A 20,546-nucleotide genomic window follows, 5' to 3' on the forward strand; every position below is an offset into this window, starting at 1 on the left:
TGGCTCTGGTTTTCTGGCAACATTTCATGCCTCAACTCTTGGGTACTCCTGTTTGAATAGAACTGTATTTTGCACATTTCAAGTGGCTTATGTGTCCTCTGTAGAAGTTGTGTTAGAGTGCTTTGGAAGATGGCAGTAACTAAAATACCAACAAATGGGAGTGCATTATCATTATCTTTTGGTTGGCCAGCATTATAGCTGTAGATAAGGTCTTTGTTTCTGCTTCTGGAGAACAATTTTTTTTTTTTTCAATTATTTTACTTTATTTTTTTCATTTTCAGTGGTTTGAGAAGGATTTTAAAATTATCTTTCAAAATGCTTCCTTTAAAGCAATGCAGAGATCCTTTTGTGCGTAGTGTCAGACCTTCACCTTTTTCTTCTAAGTGACTTTGCCGATATCAATCACAATAGCACACTTCATTATACTTCAGCAGAGGTGGGGTAGTATTTTGGCATTTTCTGACTTCATAAGTAAAAAATCGGTGCCTTATTTTTTTCTGAAGATGTAAAAGCAGCTGGCTTACTAGTGAAACAGTGCTAGCTAGTCAAGCCTTTGGCTGCTGCTTCTGATTGAGTGACCTGAGGTAGAGCTCCATGGGAAATGGACTTTGCTAATGTAGACACGGGGCTTCCCGGTGAGCTGTCAGGCTCTTCTAGAATTTGAGGTTCAATGAACATACCTTAGCAAAGCTAGAAGGATGGAGGAATACATCTATGCAAATGTAACTCTGCCTGTTAACATCCTGGAGGACTAATAAGGAATTATTTGAAAGCACTCGGGTAAAATAATTTTATTAGTTACACTATAGAGGAGCTTGAGAGTATCTGGAATCATCTGGTCAAAAGCTGTTAGACTCGTCATCATTAGGAATTTCTCTTTTTAACAGGATCCCTAATGTTATGTTGAAATACAGATGTTCTCAGTAACTCTGATCTTTATTTAGACATTTCAAGTGATCAACAGTACTTATTCAAGCAGTTGGAGGTGTGATCAAAAGGGCCTTTGTGAATTCAGAAAAAATGGAGATACTGATTTGGGGACGTCTCATGCAAAGTGAGAGGTGAAGACTGCAAAGATAGATGGATTTCTCAAAAAAACCTGTTAAAATTCTTTCCTGAAGTCCCGGTGCTAGGAGTTTTGCCTAAGCAAAGAATAGTTATCAGTGGGCTGGGTCTATTCAAATTGATACTCAATATTTTAGAACTTTTTCATTCTTACGTAGAACATAAAGCTATTAACAAATAGGAAATTCGTTTAGTGTGAAACTTAATAGAACAGGAGGAAAAGCATGTAGAGTATTTCTGATATATTGAATTCTAGAAACTGGGACATCTTGCTTGGTTAGAAGCTCAAACTCACTTGTCCAGCAGGCAGCGTTGATTAAGGTAGTTATTTTAGACTACTATATCTATGGGCTATTTGCCCAGTAAGTACAGTAACACTTATGGTAGTAACCTTTTGCTAAATACCCATTCATGTTTGTGCCTAGTTTGAGTAACACCTGTCCTTTTGAAACACTAGAGGGCTCACTGACTGCTTTTGGAGTTGCATTTTGCTCTCAATGTTACGTCCATAAACCTCCAAATGTCTAAAGCAAGGATGTTCTAAAGGTGCATTTTCTTAGGAGGAAACTTACTTACTAAGTTCGCTGGTTTTATCTACATCTAGACTTTCTGGAAGAGTTCTAAATTAACACTTTGATTAGCCAAAAGGGATGAATTGGATCTCTTGCTCAGTCTACTCTGGTGGGTTTTTTTTCCCCACGGAAATATTTCTTAAAAGTTTTGTGGTGTGGTGTGTTTTTTTTTTTTTTTTTTTTTTAAATTACTGGTTTTGTCTGTCTGCTTGGCTTTTTGGATTCATGCATTATAATTTCCTAAGAAGCAATTAGGCAAACGTACCTGAGTAGTTAGACTCAGCAAAATGGGAGGACGTTTTGGAGGGGGGGGGAACGAACATTGACATGAAGTAATAAATATTATTAGAAGGTAGTGTCTACTGTGTGGGTTAGCTTCCTGTCTTACTACCTAGGGGTTGACTAACAATAGGTAATCAGAGTGGCTTCTGTTAAGAACTCACGCATGCATTTACAATGCAATGTGATCAAAATGTCAATCAGTTGGAAAAACAAAAGGCAACTGAGTACATATGGGACGTCTTGTAGTGTCATGTACATTCTGACTGAGCTGAACTGGGTCTGGAGCTGTTCCTGCCTTTTCCACTTGGTAACTCTGATATTCATGGCAATCTGACTTGGGGAGTGAGACAGGACAAAAATGATCCTCAAATAAAAAATTTCACTTGCAAAAGTTTGTTTCCTGAACTGACTTGGTGTGGGAATAAATGAGCACTGCATCTCTTATGCAAGAGAAGGAGCAGGGAGGTGCTAGGAGAAAAAGGAGGGGAAAAGGGAAGGACCATGGCAGTACTGGCTTGAGCAATTTTAATTTTTTTATAATATTGCATCTTTAGGCACTTTGATTCAGACCGCTTAATTACAAGTTTAATTAAAAAAAAAGCCCTTCTGTGTGGTGTTCCCAGATTAAGATGAAACAAATTAAAAGATTCTGATGTGATTTTATGAGAAAATAAGCTTTGACAAAGCATAGAAAATGTCAGGTTCAGTGGAGGGCAGGATCTAGCCTGCTGAAATCTTTGAGAATTTGTACATTAATATCTAAAGCTGAGCTTGCAGGTCTGGCACATGATGGTAGGGCAGAATAAATCATTCTTGTATAATATGCAAAATTACCAGAAAACTTCAACTGGTAAATTGGAAAATATGCTGTGGCCAAATGATTGGTTTCATATGGTCTTGATCCCTCTAGCCAGGGATTGGAAATGCCCTGTAGACATAAAGTCTACCACTTGGCTGCCTATTACCAGTTCTGCATTGGGACAAAATGCCCTGTCCTTGGAGAGCTCCTAAACTATTTTGCAACGAAGTCAAGCAAGGGACACCGCTCCTGCCATCTGGCATATCGGTGCCATCCATGGCTTGAGACCATTTCCACAGATCTTCTTAGTCACTGCATTTCAGCTGAGATCTGACACCAGGCTAACCTTCTGGTTGAAAATGCTCACATATTAAATGCAGATGCCAATTTTTGCATTTGTAAAGCTGGGCCTGGAAGGGCTCTAGAGTAAATTAACATCCCTGAATTTTCCTACAGGATAGATGCACATTTATGCTTCCATAAACAGCAAAGAAACATTTATTCTCCCAAGTGCAGCCGTACTTTTGAAAATCTGTTGTCATTTACCGTAGTCTGGCTTAATGCAGATTTTTAATTGACTTAATTTCTCTATGAGATTTGAGCAAAGGAAAGGGGAAGGAAGGAGGTGTGGGATTCCTATTATCTGTGTGTCCCACGGCTGTTGCTTTTAAATTTAGGATTATAACTGTTATTTAACGGAATTATCCTTGACACACATGGCCTCAAGAAAAGGTCTGAAAGCAAGGGCAGAGCAGTGTTGTCAGCTGACAGCCCGAAGCAATATCTTTGAAAAGGTCTGAAATTGTCACTTTTTGTCTAGAAGATGATCTCTGGCACTCCCAGCGCTGCTCTGCCTTGTGGAAGAGGGGAGGAGGGACAATGCAGAGGCAAAAATCTTTCCTTCTGTTACCTCAAGTGAGGCTGCTTGCGGTGGCCCTTGAAGAAGACTCTTCCTGAGCAGGTGTTGAACGTGGTGGTTGGTAAACGGAGGTGTTGGACCAGCTGGAATGGCTGCGCACCTGGACCACCCCCAAAAAGGACAGTTTGGGCTAGGTCTGGCTGATCGTGGTGGTAAAAGTGGGTGTCCTTGAGTCAACCCGATGCCCCTGCTTCTGACATGGATGTCCTCTGCTCTTACCGCAGAGCTGCTGTGCTGGGTTCCCCGAGGCAGTTTCCCAAAGCAGTATTTATTTGTGGTGCACCTCTTTATGCAAAACATGTTTTTGTAGTGCTGTGTTGTAAAAGTATTCAGCTATTTGTGCAAAATGGTATGTGAAAGTAGCTACAGATGCATGCAGTAGCATTTATAGTCACAGAAGATTCTATCATCGTAACCTCAAAACATTTCCTAGGTGTTCTGCCTGCCCACTTTAGCTTCCCTCTTCTGTTATTAGCCGTACTGAGTCTAAACCAGCTAGTTTTACGCAAGAAAGTCTCTGCTGGAATCTGAAAACTACTGTGAGCTTAATTTTGACCTTAGAAATTTCTGCTCTAGGAGAAAAAACTTCTTTAAAAAGGTTGCTTCTCTTAGTTTGAGGTGTATACTTAAGGGAAATAAAATCTTGCTTAAACTGATTTATAACACAATAAATTCCCTTCCTAACAATTAATTATTTTTGAGTGTGTCTTGACCATAAGCATGCAGATAATGGTAGAGGTGGATGGGACAGATACGGAATTCTTACGGTAACCATCCTACTGCGACCCAGAAAACAGTGCCACTGTTATTCTACATTGAATATTTTATAGTTCTAATGTATACAACATGAATTTAATTAAGCATTGAATTAAATGTGTTTAATATTGAGAATATTCTCAAGTCAGTATTTGCTGTGGCTTCTTGCTAAATCAACATTACAATCCTGCTTTCGTTTCCCTACAGATGATGAAACATGCCTGGGATAATTATAAGCGTTACGCATGGGGATTAAATGAACTGAAACCCATATCTAAGCAAGGACACTCAAGCAATTTATTTGGTGAGTAGAGTGTATTTTTGTGCTTAGCGACATTAGTATAAAACAGGAAATCAGCTGAAAAGCTTATAGGTGATAAACGTGTTCTTTCTACCCTCTGTCATGCAGTGTGGTGTTTCTTGCTTATGTTATGTACAAAAAGTAACAGTAAATGAAGGTAATGACTCCTATAGATTCCCTTCTGAATAAATGAAGCATGTCATTGCTGCATGATAAAGATGTAGCTTTTTGCATTAAATACTCCCCTGCCTTAAACTTTTCCTATGAATTGGAGCTCATTGACACCACATTCAATAAGCAGGAGGCAGGAAACAAAAACTATGGTGGTGGTGGGGGAAACCCTGTACAAGGAACAAAAGATACTCTCTACAGTCATGAAGGTAGCTGAAGCTGTCTGCAGTTCTCAGGAATTTATTTCTGTTCCTTAAAAAAACGTGTTAATCTGTGTCAGTCAGGCTCCCTTATCAGGCTTTCTCTTTCATGAATATAACCATTATTTGCACCTCTAAACATTGCATGGGAGATGCTTAAATAATGCCCAACTTGTTATGAGCGTAGAACAAATATGGGGCTGAAAAGTTCTGGTAGGAGAGGCACACTGCAGAAATACAGTGTAATGAGGCAAGACTTTTTCAATGTCCAAGTGGGACATAGGGCTGGATAAATAGCAGCTGAAGAACAACAGCGTTCTGAGGAAGCATGAAAAAGCAATCCTATGAACTGTCATCATCTTCAGTTTTGCAGAAAAATGAAGAATTAAACTGTTTGACAGCAATCTTTGTATTCAAATAGCTTCTGTTTTCCAAACAGAAAGCTGAAAAATGAACTAATTTCTATAGTTGAGACAAAATCAATACATCATTTTGATTTTAACAGGAACTTATTTTGTTGAATGTTTGGAAAAGATAGTTTGAAGTGGAAACATTTCCTAAAACAGCCTAAATAGAGCACTTATCAAATCCTCAACTATATTTGGAAGTTGCTAAGAGACAGCAGTTGTGATTACAAAAATAATTTTGAAAATACATCATCTACGTTGATCTTGCTGCACTGCTTGTCTACCCAAAGAAACATAAACAATTTTACTAGGTAATTATTACATAGTTAGTTACTGAACTTTAAACGTGAATTGGGTGCTTGAAACCAAAGTAGTTTGGGTGAACTTCAGGGTTAAGTCTGGCTTCTGTTTTCTTCTATTTTCTTGAAAAGTAAAATTTTTTTATTATCTTCATTAAGATGACTGATAGTTGTGCAATTTAATATAATATTTGAAGAACTATCTAATGCAGTCCTGTTTCCTATGTTTTCTTGGAGGACAACAAAATGGCACATGATGTCTTGAAAATTAAAATGCTTAATGTAGTTTCATTTGGAATCAGAAGTGGCATAAAAATGTACAAGGTTTGAGTTTTTAATGATATTGCATGGATTCGCAGAAAAAGCCATAGATGTATCGACTTGTGAAATTCTTAAGCAGGAGTTCTGTTGATGTTGCTTAAGAGTAAGTCACTGCAGGCACTATTCAGTGTGAAACAGGACAAGTGTTGAATTTGAAAATAAAACTGCAGTTAAAGGAGTAAGAGCCAGAGTCAGTCTAAATGCAGATCACTTTCTCATCATGGTCATCTAGTATAAGATCTTATTGCTGAGGAGATTTCCTTAGAAACATCTTCCCTCTTATTGATCTTGGTGGCAGATCAAAATAAGCATTAGGTATCTTTCTGCTGAATTGCTTTACAGAATACTAAAGAGCAGCATATCTGCAAGCAGTTCTGTCTCATAAGCTACCCTTTCCTGAATCCATAATCTCTCTCTCTCTTTTTTTTTTTTTTTAAGAAACAAATCCTTGTTTCTGTAATAGTATCCTCAGATCATTAGATCTGATCTGTACCTTCATGTTTGAATTCAACAAATGCTGCATTTTTCATAAAGCAATAAAAGGATGATCTGTTTTTTCTTTTTTCTTTTTTTTTTTTTTTTTTTTTTTTTTGTGCCAAATAGTTGAACCTCTTTTTTCCTTGTGAAAGGACAAGCAAGTTTCTTAGTTTCTTTATCTTCTTTGTTTCTGGTTCTTTAAAAAAAAAACAAAAAACCGAAAGGATTGCAAATGGTTGACTACTTTTTAAGGTAATTCTTAATTCAATTAGTTGAGAATAGGTTACCTCCAGTGTCCCAGGAATCTCCTCACAACCTTCAGAAATCAAATAAGACCTTCAGTTCACTGTCATCCATCATGACTATCTCCAATTTGCCGTGATTGTCTTTCCTTCTTGCTTCTAGGTCTCAATTTTCCAAAAACACAAGTTTCTGGTTGTCTTAATAGCAGTAAGATATAGCATATTTCATTAGCCAGCTGTTTAATTTTGAACACTTTCCCTCCTATGGATTAACTGGTGCAGTTATGGTACTTTGCATATATTGGGAGTGTCTTGTTATGGGATGGAGACTTAAGTACCTCACTGTGGGCAACTGTAGGTTCCAATGCTGTAGCTCACTTAATGTTGTATGGGTTAGAGACAGTATAGCTCTCCTGACACAAAAGTGGAGAGTTGTTTTCAAGTGGTATTGCTTCTAAACTTAATTCTGAAAGTATAGATGCTTCAATCCTTGCTAGCATAAGGCATTTTGTAGATAGATTATAATGACAGTTGTGTCTTGAAGGCAAGACGCAACCGTCGTGATGTGTTTCTGTGAAACACAAAAATAAGATGGGCTTTTAAGAACTGTAATTACACATAGACGTGACTGTTAGGCAATACCATCGTGAATTTGGCAACTATACTGACACTATTGTTAGGCTATGGGAAGAGGGATGCGGCCAGTGGGATGACGATGGGAGAAAGGATAGTGACGACTGGTGATTCTGACCTTGGGGAAAAGAAAAGCATCCTGCTTTAGCACCTCATACAAATTAAGAGTAGTAGAGCTCTTCTGTAGCTGAGGAATTCTTGCCGATCTTTGAAATGACATTTTATTTGTCCTAAATCCAGGCCATGAAACCAACTTGAAGACAAGGATCTGCCTTGATCTTGCTGGTATTCTGTGAGCAGTGTGTGTGGAGGGTATTTGATAAGCTGAGGAGTCTTTAGACTGGTAGTCTGTAGACATATTCATGTTAGGAGCAGAAGTTGCTTCCTCTCACATGTGCACACTAAAAATGTTTCAGCCTTTCTCTAAAAGTTAATTATGTGTAAACTGAAATATTTCTGTTTCAAGCCAAAGCCACATACTTGCCTCTGACCATTGCAAAGTCTTTTCAGCACATCCATGTAATGTTTTGATTTCCTTTTAATTTGCCACTTTAGCTTTTACCATGTTGTCTTGGCAAGTAACTAACATTATTGTGGGCTCTTCGTAGTCTACTCCAACTGCAAAGAATTCAGTTACAATAACAACTATTTGAAAAGGCAGAAGCGAAAAGTCATCAGTTGTTGTCTCTGTACCATTCTTATTAATTTAATTCCATGAAGCGTACAACTATTTCTAGACTTATCAAGTAAATTGGAACAGCTATACATCTGTTTGCACCATACCTGTGCGTCAGCAAAATAAGGCTTGTCTCCTATGCTGCTGTGATTTCTGCTGTGAGTACTAATTGTTCTCTGCCCATACCTGGTAGAAAGTAGGCCCTGAGTAAGTGCTGTTAATTTTTAATACTTTAACCTTTAAAGTTTCAGATTACTGTTAACAATGTTTGCTAAAATAGAGCTCTATCCATCTACCCTCCTAATGTGGAAGTGGCAAAATCACAATTTTGCCAATTTTTTTCACAGCCCCCCCAACCCAGGAGCTATTCCTCTCCAAGCCTTCTGTACTAATTTTAAAACTAATGAGCATTGCTGCACTAGCAGAGAGCTCTTTCTAGAAGTGTTTTCTGCACTTAAGTGAGTGTTACTAAAGGGCTTTTTTGATTATCTGTAACTGTATTTCATGTGCAGTATTGCCAGTTTAATAATACTGTAACTTGTGGGCATAGTATAATTAGTCTCTGCAAGTGAAAAAGGACCTTTTCTGGAGGGGAAAAAGGAGATATTTAATAAATACTCACGATCTGCAAAGCCAAAGTACTATAGTTTAGCAAGATCCTGTTCCTGCCACTTTGAACTGATTTTTGTAGTTTCTTCTACAGAGTATTGAGGTGTATGAAGATTTTTAAAGCCTGCCAAAATTGGTATTCAAAACTGACTTGCAGTGTACAACAATGTGTATTTTTAAACTGTAGGTTTATTAATACAGCTCTAGAAAATTAATTGTACATGTATTTAAACAATATGTTAATTTAAATTGAAAAGCTTCAACATCCCCCCCCGGCCCCCCGCATCTTGTTTTTCTTCACTGTTGCTGCTGGATTCCTTGGAATTCTGGATTTCAGTATGTTGTCTGAATTTTGGAAGTAAGCCTGACATCTTTCCCAATGAAATTAATAGAAACTCATCTAAAGAATAACATTAGCAGGTATGTGGATGAATGACTTAACATAGCATTTGTGAGAGGAGGTCATGCTGCACAACTACTGTTATTCAAAGGAGTTGGTTGGTATGAGACAAGTTTGTTGTCTTTTTAGATTTCCAAAAAGCATTTTGGGGGGTTATTACTGGCCTCTCACAGGGATCCATTGCTGCTGAGGCCATGCTCTCAAATCGCTTATCACAGAGCTGGAAAAGCAAGTGACCAGAGTGACAGTTTGGCAGTGCTAACAGGTTACTCGAGGTAGTTAGAGCAATGGCAAACTGCAGGCAGTTCCACGAACCCACAAAGGATTCCCTGACAGATGATAATTGCACTTTGAAATAGCAAATGAGGTCTAACATACTGAAATTTAAACTGGCACATGGTGGCACAGGAGATAGAATTCTAAGTTAATACAGAGAACTGGTGGACTTGAACGCAAAATAAGTAGTAAAGGTTGAAAACTTTTCAATATGATATATGAAGATGCATAAAAAGTGGCATAGATGGGATGAACAAGGATTTATTATTCCTTGTGGGGGAACAATATCCTTTGTAAGGGGTGGAAATATCAAATCAGTAGATGGCATGTTCAAACAAACAAAAGAAGGTGTTTCATAATGAAGCACATAGCTGCGCTGCACGAGTGCCAGAAGTGTGGTGGATACCAAAGGCTTCCACGGAAAGCAAAGAAACAAGCAATGGAGGAAAAACTCATCGAGCTCTAGTAAATACAAAGGCACCAGAGCTGGCTCTAAAATGCACAGACGTACAAAATGCTAGAGATTAAAAGAGTATTCTAGAAATATCACAGCATTGTTTCACATTACACATGTGAAAAAAAAAAATTGAGAGTATTGTTTCTTTTCCTACTCTTACCAGCCGGTAATAGTGGCTGAAATTAAAAATGTTAGTGTTGTTGGGGGGTTGCCAGTACTTGAGTAAGAGTTTCATGTTTTGGCATAGCACACTTTAATAATTAATCACTCTTGACACTTTAAATTGCTAATGATATTGGATAGGAACCTTTTCAGTGAACTTTAAATAGAGGAAAACACTGTTTTAAAATCTGAGTCAGCTTTTGGAACAATGCTCTAAAAAACTTAGAGCTCTAATCAAAATGTTAATCTTGTCAAACCTATATGTATTTTTGAATATGTTGAGAGTAACATAGTTCAGTTGTTTATGTACAATGTATATGCATATAGACCTGAAAAAATTGGACGCTTGATTGATTTTTCAAATTTGCATATTTCATGTTACAAAGTGTCTGGTCTTACTCCCCATGTTAAGAAATTCTGAACTGTTCTTAATGGCCAGATTAAGATAAAATTGTGACAGCTTTTATTTCTGTATTTTTGGCTGGAATTTTCAGTCTGAAATGACAAACTGGAGGAAGATTTCATAGAATACATCTGCTTTGACTTCAACTTGAGCTTCTTCAACTTACAATAACTGGAAGGTGACAACACAAGTTTGCCTCACTGGCTGAAAACAATGAACAGTCTAAGATCAGGGTGGGGCTGAGTGCAATTCAAATAAAGCTATGTATAAAATTTTCTTTTTCTTTTCCACAGTAGTACAAAGTAGCCCTAAAGAGCAGTTCTTCTGACAATAATAGAGGAAACTTTTTTTAACCTTTTCACTTTATTTGAAGGGATATCCATTATTATTTTTATGTGCTGAATTTCCATCGTATTAAAAAAAATTACAAATATAAATGTCCTATGTTAATTTTCATAGTTTATATCAGGAACACAAAAATGTAACTGTTTTTTTGGAAGAAAAAACAATATTCTACTCATCTTCCACAGTCATGCAAGAACAAGAAGTCCTAGTTTATGATGTTTGTTGGACGGTGAACTATTATAGGTGAGGGAGCTGATGCATAACATGACCTGAGGCCACTTCATATTTCATCTTTCCTTATCTTTCATTTTTGTCGCATGCTTTGCCAGTTTCCTTCCATTCAGAATATGACACAGAGTCAGAAAAAGAAAAGCAGTTGAATTTGAGAAGAGTAGGGAGCCTGGCTTCCATCCTGTTACAGACAGTGCACTAGGACACATGTCTGAAACTTTCCTCCATGTAATGTTCTGTATGATATGCTTCCAGATCACAAACCTTCATCTGTTTCACATATACGTATGCATATATATATATATGTGTGTGTGTGTGTGTGTGTATGTGTGTATAAATGCCTATCTCCAAATATATTTGATGGCGAGGAATGTGGATGTTCTGGAGAACCAAACCCCAAACTTGGTATACAAGGGATGGGAGGAAGGTTGTAAACAAACTATTTAAGTGCACCAACATGCATTGATTCTGGCATCCTGGCTGTATTCTATTTCAGACTCTTCTGGCCAAAATATAAGCCATGTCTAAAAGCCTGCACTAGACAAATAAAAGCTTCTCTTGGCCCACCCTCCAAACAGTTTGGCCATCAGCCAGTTGTGGTTCTTAAACCATATGGCCACATCACAGAGCTGTGCTAATGTTTGTCATCCATAGCAGTTCTCCCTACAGTCACACCCTGGAAACTCATACAAAGTTATTCATCCTCTGATCGCTTTTTTTATTCTGCTTTTCCTGCCCACCCCTGAGGCCCTACTGTGTTCTCTAATGTAATCTCCAGTTTGTGTGCACATACCTTTGTGTTGTTAGGTATTAAAAAGCATGCTGTTTAAACGGACCCACTGTGCATTACCCAGAGGTGATCTAGACTGCTCTATGCTTTATATCATGCTATTCTGAAATGCTGGGTGGTCAGTCATCTTAGTTAATCATCCACAAATCTTGTTAGCAGGAGGTTCTTATTTTCTTCCAAATCAAATAAAGATTTCAAGTGTTAAACTGGAATGGATGCTCTGTAGATGCTGCCACGTAGTCCAAGTTTCACGTTGACTGATTTCTTTTGCTTTCTCTTCAGTTACAATAGCTTGTAGGCTATTTTACGTGTTCTCTATTAATCACTTACATTGGAATAAATGATAGTGTTAGTAAAGAGGAGAGGGAAAAACAGAAGCAGGTTCAACAAAGGAAGTAAAATGGAGCATATATGAGTACTTGGTCTGGAGGTTTTGGGAGAGACTAATAATGTTTCACTTTAGTAGGCTTGTACATCTGGTTATCTCTTTTATCATCAAAATTACTCACTTCAAGCTTATGTTTTATGAATTTCAAGTCCATTTTCTCTACCTTGAGTATACTGTATACTATTTTTGTATTCTCTGCAAAATATATCTGTAATTACCTGAGGTGTATGAATTTGCTCCAAGTATTGCTTGTGATACCTTCCTTCTGCCTAGGGCAACCGTGAAACTCTACCATGGTGACTGCAACTTTGCTGGCACTTTTTGTAACCCAGTGCTCACTGTTAATCAAATGTATAGCATTACCTTAGGTGTATAACAAAACAGTCCTCCTGTCCAAATATTCTGAGTTTATGTGTGTGCATTGTAATTACCTAGCAATAATCTTTGCCTCTTGTAGACCATGACTGCTGTGTAATTCCTTGGGAACATTGTGTAGGAACTAACGTGAATGATAACTGTATTTAATAATTTATGTGCTGTGCTTTGAGAAGCATAGCATATATAGGCTTGTGAAATATTTGGTCTTATTCCATAATAAGAAATGTTCATTTAACTTCTTTGCATTCCTTTTTCTTCCTCCTCGCCCCCCATCCCTTGTTTGGTTGACCGGTTATAAATGAGCTGCTCAGCTACACCATTTCCTTAACACTCTTAAGTTTGGATTATCCTGTTGGCTAATTTACTGTAAACTGCAGTTGTTCACAAGTCATAACTCTGGCCTCTAAACTGACACTTTAAAAATGCATTCTGTGTTCTTTTATCAAGAATTTTGAAGTATAACTCTTCAAGGCAAACTTGACTATTTAATTGTCACATTAATTGCTTTATTCTTTTTTCTGAAGCCTTCAGAATAATAGCAACAGTTGTTTCAAACAAAGTAAGACCTACCTGAGATTATCCCATTTTCTCCTGTCTGCCTGCAGGGAGAGGTCTATGCTCTAAGCAGGCCATATTGGCCAGATTTGGCAGGGGCGAAATCATAGGAAGTGGGTGACTCCACCAATTCCTCAGTAAGGTTGGATTCTCCTCTTTTTCTTCTGACTCAGTAGTGAGTTGCAGCTCAAGTACTAATCCTTAAAATTGAAAGCTCAACTGTTCAGAGGTGGTGTTAGCTGTATTACACAAGATTATCACAAGGAATGTCATTGCATGGTGAGCCTATTGCAGTCTACTCAGGCAAATCAGGTTATAGACGATTTTTCCGTAAGTAGAGCTCAGTTGTAAAAGTTCACCAGGAGCTGCTTTTGTTGTACAGAGTTACTAAACGTCTCCAGGGCCTTTGGAGTAGTGTTCTTGAGCACATGTCCTCCAGCAGTTTTCCACAATCACTCTCACTTTCTCATGAGCTCAGGAAAAATACAAGTCACTTAGCCAAGTTTAAAGGAATGCTTTTCCTTTAATATGAGAGAAGGGTGGCCAAGCTCCAAATAAGCTCTGGGAAGATAGGATGTCCTTCTTAACAAACTAGGCTGCAGTTTTATTAGTGGGGTATTTAGGGGAAAATATATAGATTACTTCCTTCAGAGTAGGAAAGGAACGTTCCAAAAAGGATAGTATAAGCAATTAGCAGCTACTAGCAGCTGCTAAAGCAGAGAGAGCATCTGGTTCTGTTAAATGTACCAAGTAACTTTTACAATAATCTCAAGTATTACTTTGTGTAAGATGACACAAATGGAAAATTATTTTCTACCTGGAAGTTTAAGATAAGAAAGTGATGTCAATCCTGCTATATGGAGGTCTCCAATCACTCCTCCATTTCATGAGAAAGCAGAAAACCTCGATGGTAGTAAACACAAGAGTTGACTGAAATAGTGGGTTTCCTACTTAAATATGTAATCCAATTCTGATACTTGATAAGTCTACAAAACTAAGTTTACTTTTTCATCAGGTATTTTGGAGGCAAGATGATAATCGAGTTCTGTAAAGTTAGTTGTAGCTACTGTCTTGTTATTTGCCCAGTGCAATCAATTCCTGAATAAGTAGTCAACTATCCACCTGAGTCATTAGCCCTGCTGGGGGAGAGAGGGATTGGATCTAATGACTTCCTCTGTTCCTTACAGCCTAATTTACTTTGCAATTTTAAGTGTTTACTTTTGTATCTAGGGTCTTCTCTAAAGTATATCTTAACAGTAGCTTCTATTCATAATGAAGATTGTTGGAGCCAAGTTCATAAATATAAAATTGACACTGTTCAGTAAATAGGAATTAAAATTCTTCCTAGACAAAAAATGATGTTTTGAAAAGGTCATTGTAAATTTGAAGGAAGCATGGGAAAGTCATTTGAGTGGCTTTTTCTCCCTCACTCACCCTCCATATTAACCTTTCTGTACAGGCTCATGAACATTTAATCCATGCCAAAGTGAACATACTGATGATATTTCATCTTGCAGCGTTAGGTGAAGGCTAACTCTTATCTGTCTCTGTAATAGAGGTAGAAGGATATCACTTTTGCAAACAACCAGAACTTGCACTGAAAACTGGTGTTCGGCAGCCTCTCCTGAGCTGAGAAATTCACGTGTGTGCAAGTTTGCCTTTGCTCCCCCAATGCTATCTTGTGCAGATTACATGGTGATGCACAGTATCGGAAAAATTGTCTTTCAGAGAGGGTACTTCTTAAATGGCTTTCCTTACCGAAATGTGATCAGTACTTATCAGCTTCTTAAAGCTTTATGTACATTATTGAGTATAAAAACAAAAAAGCAACTGATTTTTTTTTCACTTCAAACTGGAAGAAACAGTCATTTCTCAATTTATTGAGATTTATTGTCTTTCATGAATTACATTTTACAGTGAACTGTTCCATTGGTGTTTAAAAATGCAAAATCATGGCTGAAAATGCAGTGCGTCAGAACTGTTCTTCAAAACTTCATTAGTGGAAGAAATATTACAATGTTCTGTTGTGGCATCGGAATCAAAGTTAAGGCTGTGAATTACTAGTTGCCCGCTTGAATGCTTATACACCCAATTTTTAATTGGATTAATTGAAATTGAATTTTGAAATTAGAATTAATTTTAATTAGATCTAACTGGAAAGCCATCTGTTGGAAAGTAAATCACTGGTTCTTCATGTATTGCAGGTAACATTCAAGGAGCAACAATAGTGGATGCCCTTGATACGCTATACATCATGGAAATGAAGGAGGAATTCAAGGAAGCCAAGGAGTGGGTTGAAAAAAACTTGGATTTCAATGTGGTAAGTAGAGTTGCTGATTAACATTTAATGCTCTGTTTAGTCTCCAGGGGCCAATTGAGGACTGGGTTCTAATATTGCTAGCATGATACAAGGCTACAGAATTTAGATCACTGGTAGATAAAACAAGACGGGAAGCAGAAACATAATAAACTTACTGCTCTGCTTATATACGGTTTTTCAATCTGAGAGATTTAGGCAGATAGGAGGTAACGAGCTAGACTGAAGGAGGGGAAACAGGAATAGAGTATTTACCATTGTGAAGTCAACAACAAACTTTTCAGCTCTTTTGGATGGAAGAATTGGGACACTTCAAGCACTAATGTTTTAGTTATGTAAACACTTTACATTTTCGCTTTGTGAAATCTTCCACAAATTAGACTTGTGTTTCGGGAAAGCTACGCGCCATACCTACCGTTTAAGTTCATTTGTGTATTCTAGTAAAGTTGAATCCCGTGAGTTAGGCTGAACTGTTGGCACAAACTACGCTGCTTTAGTCTTATGAGGCACCAGGTCATCACAGCTGCATATACAGATCATCCTATTAACTAGTAAATATGCAGCTGAAAGGAAAGTTCATTATTAAAGTTTTTATTTTAGAAAGGCCCTGAACAGGCAAGAACCTCTGTAAAACTTCAGTTAAATTGAGTAGTCCTGGTTTGGTTTTTTTTTTTTTTTGTGGACCAGAGTATTTATTGTAATTGCTGGGTACAGAGAGCTAATGGAGTACCTCTGCTGATCGGTGTAGTAAAGTAGGAAAGCATTGTAGGCACGGTACACTGAACACTTAAAAAGCTCTTGTAGTTGACGTGTGTAATGGTAGATACACTTTCTGAAAACAAAGTACTCTTTCTAATATATTATGCAAAAGTCGGGATTAATTAGCTTCTCTTACATGCTTGAGAATTAATTATTTTAAGAAGGAGGAGTTAATAAGTGGATATTATATAGTTTATATAAGCAGCAATTTAGTGTGCATTTATGTTTACATTAATAATGTAAATACAGGATATTAAACTGTGCTTCTGAGTAGTGTCAGATGTCTGAATGACATGCTAACTTTATCTTGTGCATAAGATTTTTTTTTTTTTTTCTGAAGGAATTTTTGTAATACTAAATTCCTGTCTTATTAGCTTAGCATTCTTAAGATGTTTAAAAATGTAAGAACAAAACATCATAGAAAATAGCAAACTCCACTTTAAAGGAAGAGCTGAACTCCACTTGGAGGAACATCATGAAACGCTGTAGAGTGATTTAGATTAATAACACTAAAGTCTTTGGTTTTACATAAATCTTGTTATACTTTGTACTGGAAACTTCTAGACAGTATTGCCTACAATTTCAGCTCCTCTTGTTAATTTATGTACTTTTAAAAATTATGTAGCAACTATTTTTTTCTCAGTAATGCTTAAAAGCTATGAAGTCTTTCAAAATGTCTGAATTTTTGTATTGCATTAGTTGGTCAATGCAACAATCCAGCAGGTTTACCGAAACTACTTTACAGATAATACTGATACGCATCAGGAGCAATACCTTGTTCCTGATACTCCTGTAAATAGCTGTCTTCAGTTCGACACCTCACAAAATTATTTTCATAATACTTCATAATCATATAGAGTTGAATTTTACATTGGCATCAGTAACGAGGAGATGAATTTTCCCAAAGTGGAACGAGGAAATGAAAATAAATAACTGCAACACCAACTTTAATAACTGATGTCAGGTTCTTTAATGGGTGAATTGCTTGAAGCTACTCAGCTTGTACTTGTGTAGTTTTCCACTTTAAATATAAGTTCTAGTTTCAAATGCTGCTTTGTATTTGTATCTTACAGTTTAAAGGTGGAGATTACTTAACAAAAAGAACAGCAGGGCCCTCTCTTTTGTGTTCAAGCATTTATCATGTATCAGGCATTACTTGACATTTTCTGCATTAACGTTTTGTACACTCTTACTTGCTCCTGTTTTAGAAACCTTTCTCCCATGAAAGTGATTTAGTTTTTACCAACTGACACACTGACATATCGTTAAGTGTTATTCTTTTCAGTAGTATAAAACGTGTTTCTGTTTGATGTTTCTGGTCATTTCTTGGGCAGTGATTGCTTAATCAGCTTTTGAGGAAGCATGTTTGGCCTTTATTTGTATAAAAAGGATTAGTTTTTCTCTCCATTCAATCTTAGAACTATGCTTTTTAAGTCTTCAGTTTTCTTTAAGATGTTCTTTACAAAAATAGCTGTGAATGTATTCTGCAGCAGAATCTTTTCTCCTTATGTTCTACATCAATGCAGCTGGATAAAGCAAGTTGCCCTCTCTACAAGTTTGTAATACATCAGATACTCATTGTACATGTTGAACTATTTGGCCAGCACTTGGTCATTCTTATCACCTGATCATAAAAGTTTCCAAATGTCACTTTGTAAAGTAGGCACTAGTTTATCCACATAAAAGGATTTATGGAATAAAGATGACTTAATGGGAAATGGCATCATCTCTTCACGTGTTAGATTTCAGTCCCTCAATTCAATGAATTAGTTGTCAGGGTTACTCTTGTTTACCTTCTGAAGAAAGCAAACTGTTTTGATTTTGAAGGAAATTTCTAGGTAAGTAAATGCCACTTTTCTCAGCAAACTTGTGAATTTTGGTAAGCTTGTGAGCGGACAAGTTTGGAAGCTTCCTCTTTTGGAGTGTAACATGCTTAGGCTATTTTTATTATAGCTGGAGCTGGTAGCCCTGTGATTTTATAACTGAGATATCCACGCTGCAATGTTTTTTTTGTCTCACAATTGCTGAAATTCCTCCTATTTGATCTTTTGCTGAAGTTTCAGCCAAACTGAGTGGTTTTTCAGGAATTAAGTTGCATTTTCTGATTCTGTCAATATTTTAAGAGATTTAGTCATACTTGTACCTTTGGAAAGAGTCGGCGTTTGCAGTGGCTAAATCCATGGTCTTTGCGTCATGGACATGTGGTCTGTTTTCCATTGAATCCCTTCACCTCCGTGGGAGTGTATCTTTACTCTTCAGTTAATATAGCTGAGGATTTGCCCTGACCTCCCCACACAGGCTGATGCCCGCGCACCCGTTTCGCAGTGCTCACGCATGGCCCTGCCCAAGGCTGTGCTGGGCCGGGTTGTATATCAATGCATTGCCACAGAGGAAAAAGGAGCCAGTCTTCCATGGGATCACTGGGGAGCTTGGCTCTTCCCTAGCTACAACTACGTGCTGCTGCGTGCTTCTCTGGTTTTATTTTTTCGTTATTTGCTTTAGAACCTGCACACAGACAGAGCATTCGTAGCTTCCTGAAAGAGTTTCTGTACCACCACCGAACTTCTGCTTTACGCTGGGGAGGCAAAAGCTATCGGTCTCTGCAGGGCAAGGGGTGAACCTCAGTGGATGCATCCTTGGGAAGAGAGATTGGAAGAGGGATCTTAATGAGATGGATGAAAGGGTCTGGAGTTGGGCAGTAGCGGTGCAGGAGCTGAGCCACGTGGCACAGCAGCGAAGGGTTGGGAGCTGTTAAGTGTTGGAATTGATGGTGCTTCGCTTCTACACCCAGGCACACCCCAACATCTTTAGGGCGAGAGACTAACTGACCTGTCCCCTCTTCTTCAGCCCTGCTAAACTCCTTTCACGCAAAAGGACAGTCTTGCCCATGCTGCGTACTGGGAACAGCCCTTGGCCTACATCGTGTCCTAAAGCGTGGCTGGCCATTCTGTGGCTGGAACAACAGGGGCCCAAACCAGACCAGAAGGTGCTAACAATTAAATGGTATGTGGGACGGTGCTTGAATTCATGCCCTGACCCACTGGTCAGCCATCTGGTGTGGGTGTAGTCAGGCAGGACCAGAATGGGAACAAGGTACAGAGCAGGAAGCAAAGTGCTTGTTGGGAGAAGAGGAAAATGGTTTCTTCTACCAGAAGATACCTCAAAGGTGGATTTGGATTCGAGCTAAAATAACGTTCCTGTTGGTTACTAGTGGATTTTGGTTTGTTTGCCTCATCCCTCTCTATTTTTGGTCAAAATGAAGGATGGCAGGAGATTATGATTGCTCGGTGAAGTGAATGTGGCAGCAGTCTGTGCAATAGCTCTATCTATGTGGATGTAATTTAGTTGACTTCAGTTGACATTTTGTGCGAGCACTGGCTCATCGTGCATTACCTGTCTCATCACAGATACCTTCCCTTGTTAACTACACAGGATGGGTCAACCTCGGAAAGAGTTGCTGTTTCATTATTTGCTCTTGAAGATGGGTACTAAATGAGTTGAGGAACTGCATGAAGAGAAGGGAATGAGTAAGATGGCAAGGATACGTTCAGTCTTGTGTCCTGCTAGCACTCGTAAGAAAAGCTGTTTACAGAGGTCAGTCAGTCACTGTACCTGATTCTATAAGCCACCGTGAAGCTTGAAGGCTTACTTACCAGTTCTGACTTCTGTCTTTTTACTTAGCTTTGCAAATTTGAGTATCTTTGCATGAAGCTGCACACAAAGCTTCTTTAAATGTAGAAGTTTTGCGTGTAATGTGTCTACTATTTGGGGAACTAGAAAAGAGTGGAAAAAGTATAGAAACTTGAAATGATGTTTATCTCTACTGCCATGTATAGATTAACACACCCCATTTCCAAGATCCCAGAATAGCAAATATTATTTGAATCTAATTAATAATGCTTCCAGCATTTATCTTCTAGCTCAAATCTGTCTGTGGTGCGGCAGTCAGTAACAGGACAGACTTTTAGAATCCAGATTGTTTATTTAGAACTTTTTAAAGTTTTATTTACATAAGAACATTTACAAATTTAAATCCTACTACTCTCAAACTGTAGGTATTACGATTGACTTGTAGTTATAAATAACAGTCCATAACCTAATGTTTTGGCTTGGAGGCAGATGGTTTTTTGGTGCTCTATTCTTGGTGTTTTTTCTCTTTAAGTGAGAAAATCAGAAAGTTTCCTAATATAACAATTTGCAACAGAATAGCTTTCCTATCTAGGAAAAAAAAAAAAAAGGCACGTGGGAGGTGTGAGTAAATGGACTTCAAGTAAATGTATAATGGGTCTATGAGGAAGCTTAAGAAAGACAGCAGTTGAAAATGGTTCTTTAGTTTGTGGGACTATTTGTTTACTA

The 20,546-nt window shown here is 37.9% G+C and overlaps 1 protein-coding gene across 3 annotated transcripts in view; it reads left to right on the top strand.

Moving 5' to 3' along the window:
- MAN1A1 (mannosidase alpha class 1A member 1) overlaps window positions 1–20,546 on the top strand; it is a 151,277-nt gene that overhangs the window by 34,604 nt on the left and 96,127 nt on the right. For all 3 annotated transcript variants that reach the window (XM_052781210.1, XM_052781212.1, XM_052781213.1), the window contains exons 2-3: window positions 4,601–4,697; window positions 15,319–15,434. In XM_052781210.1, coding sequence (XP_052637170.1) covers window positions 4,601–4,697; window positions 15,319–15,434 — 213 coding nt within the window. The remainder of the gene's footprint in view (window positions 1–4,600; window positions 4,698–15,318; window positions 15,435–20,546) is intronic.

This window comes from Harpia harpyja, chromosome 3 (assembly GCF_026419915.1).
Source record: "Harpia harpyja isolate bHarHar1 chromosome 3, bHarHar1 primary haplotype, whole genome shotgun sequence".
Lineage (NCBI taxonomy): Eukaryota > Metazoa > Chordata > Aves > Accipitriformes > Accipitridae > Harpia > Harpia harpyja.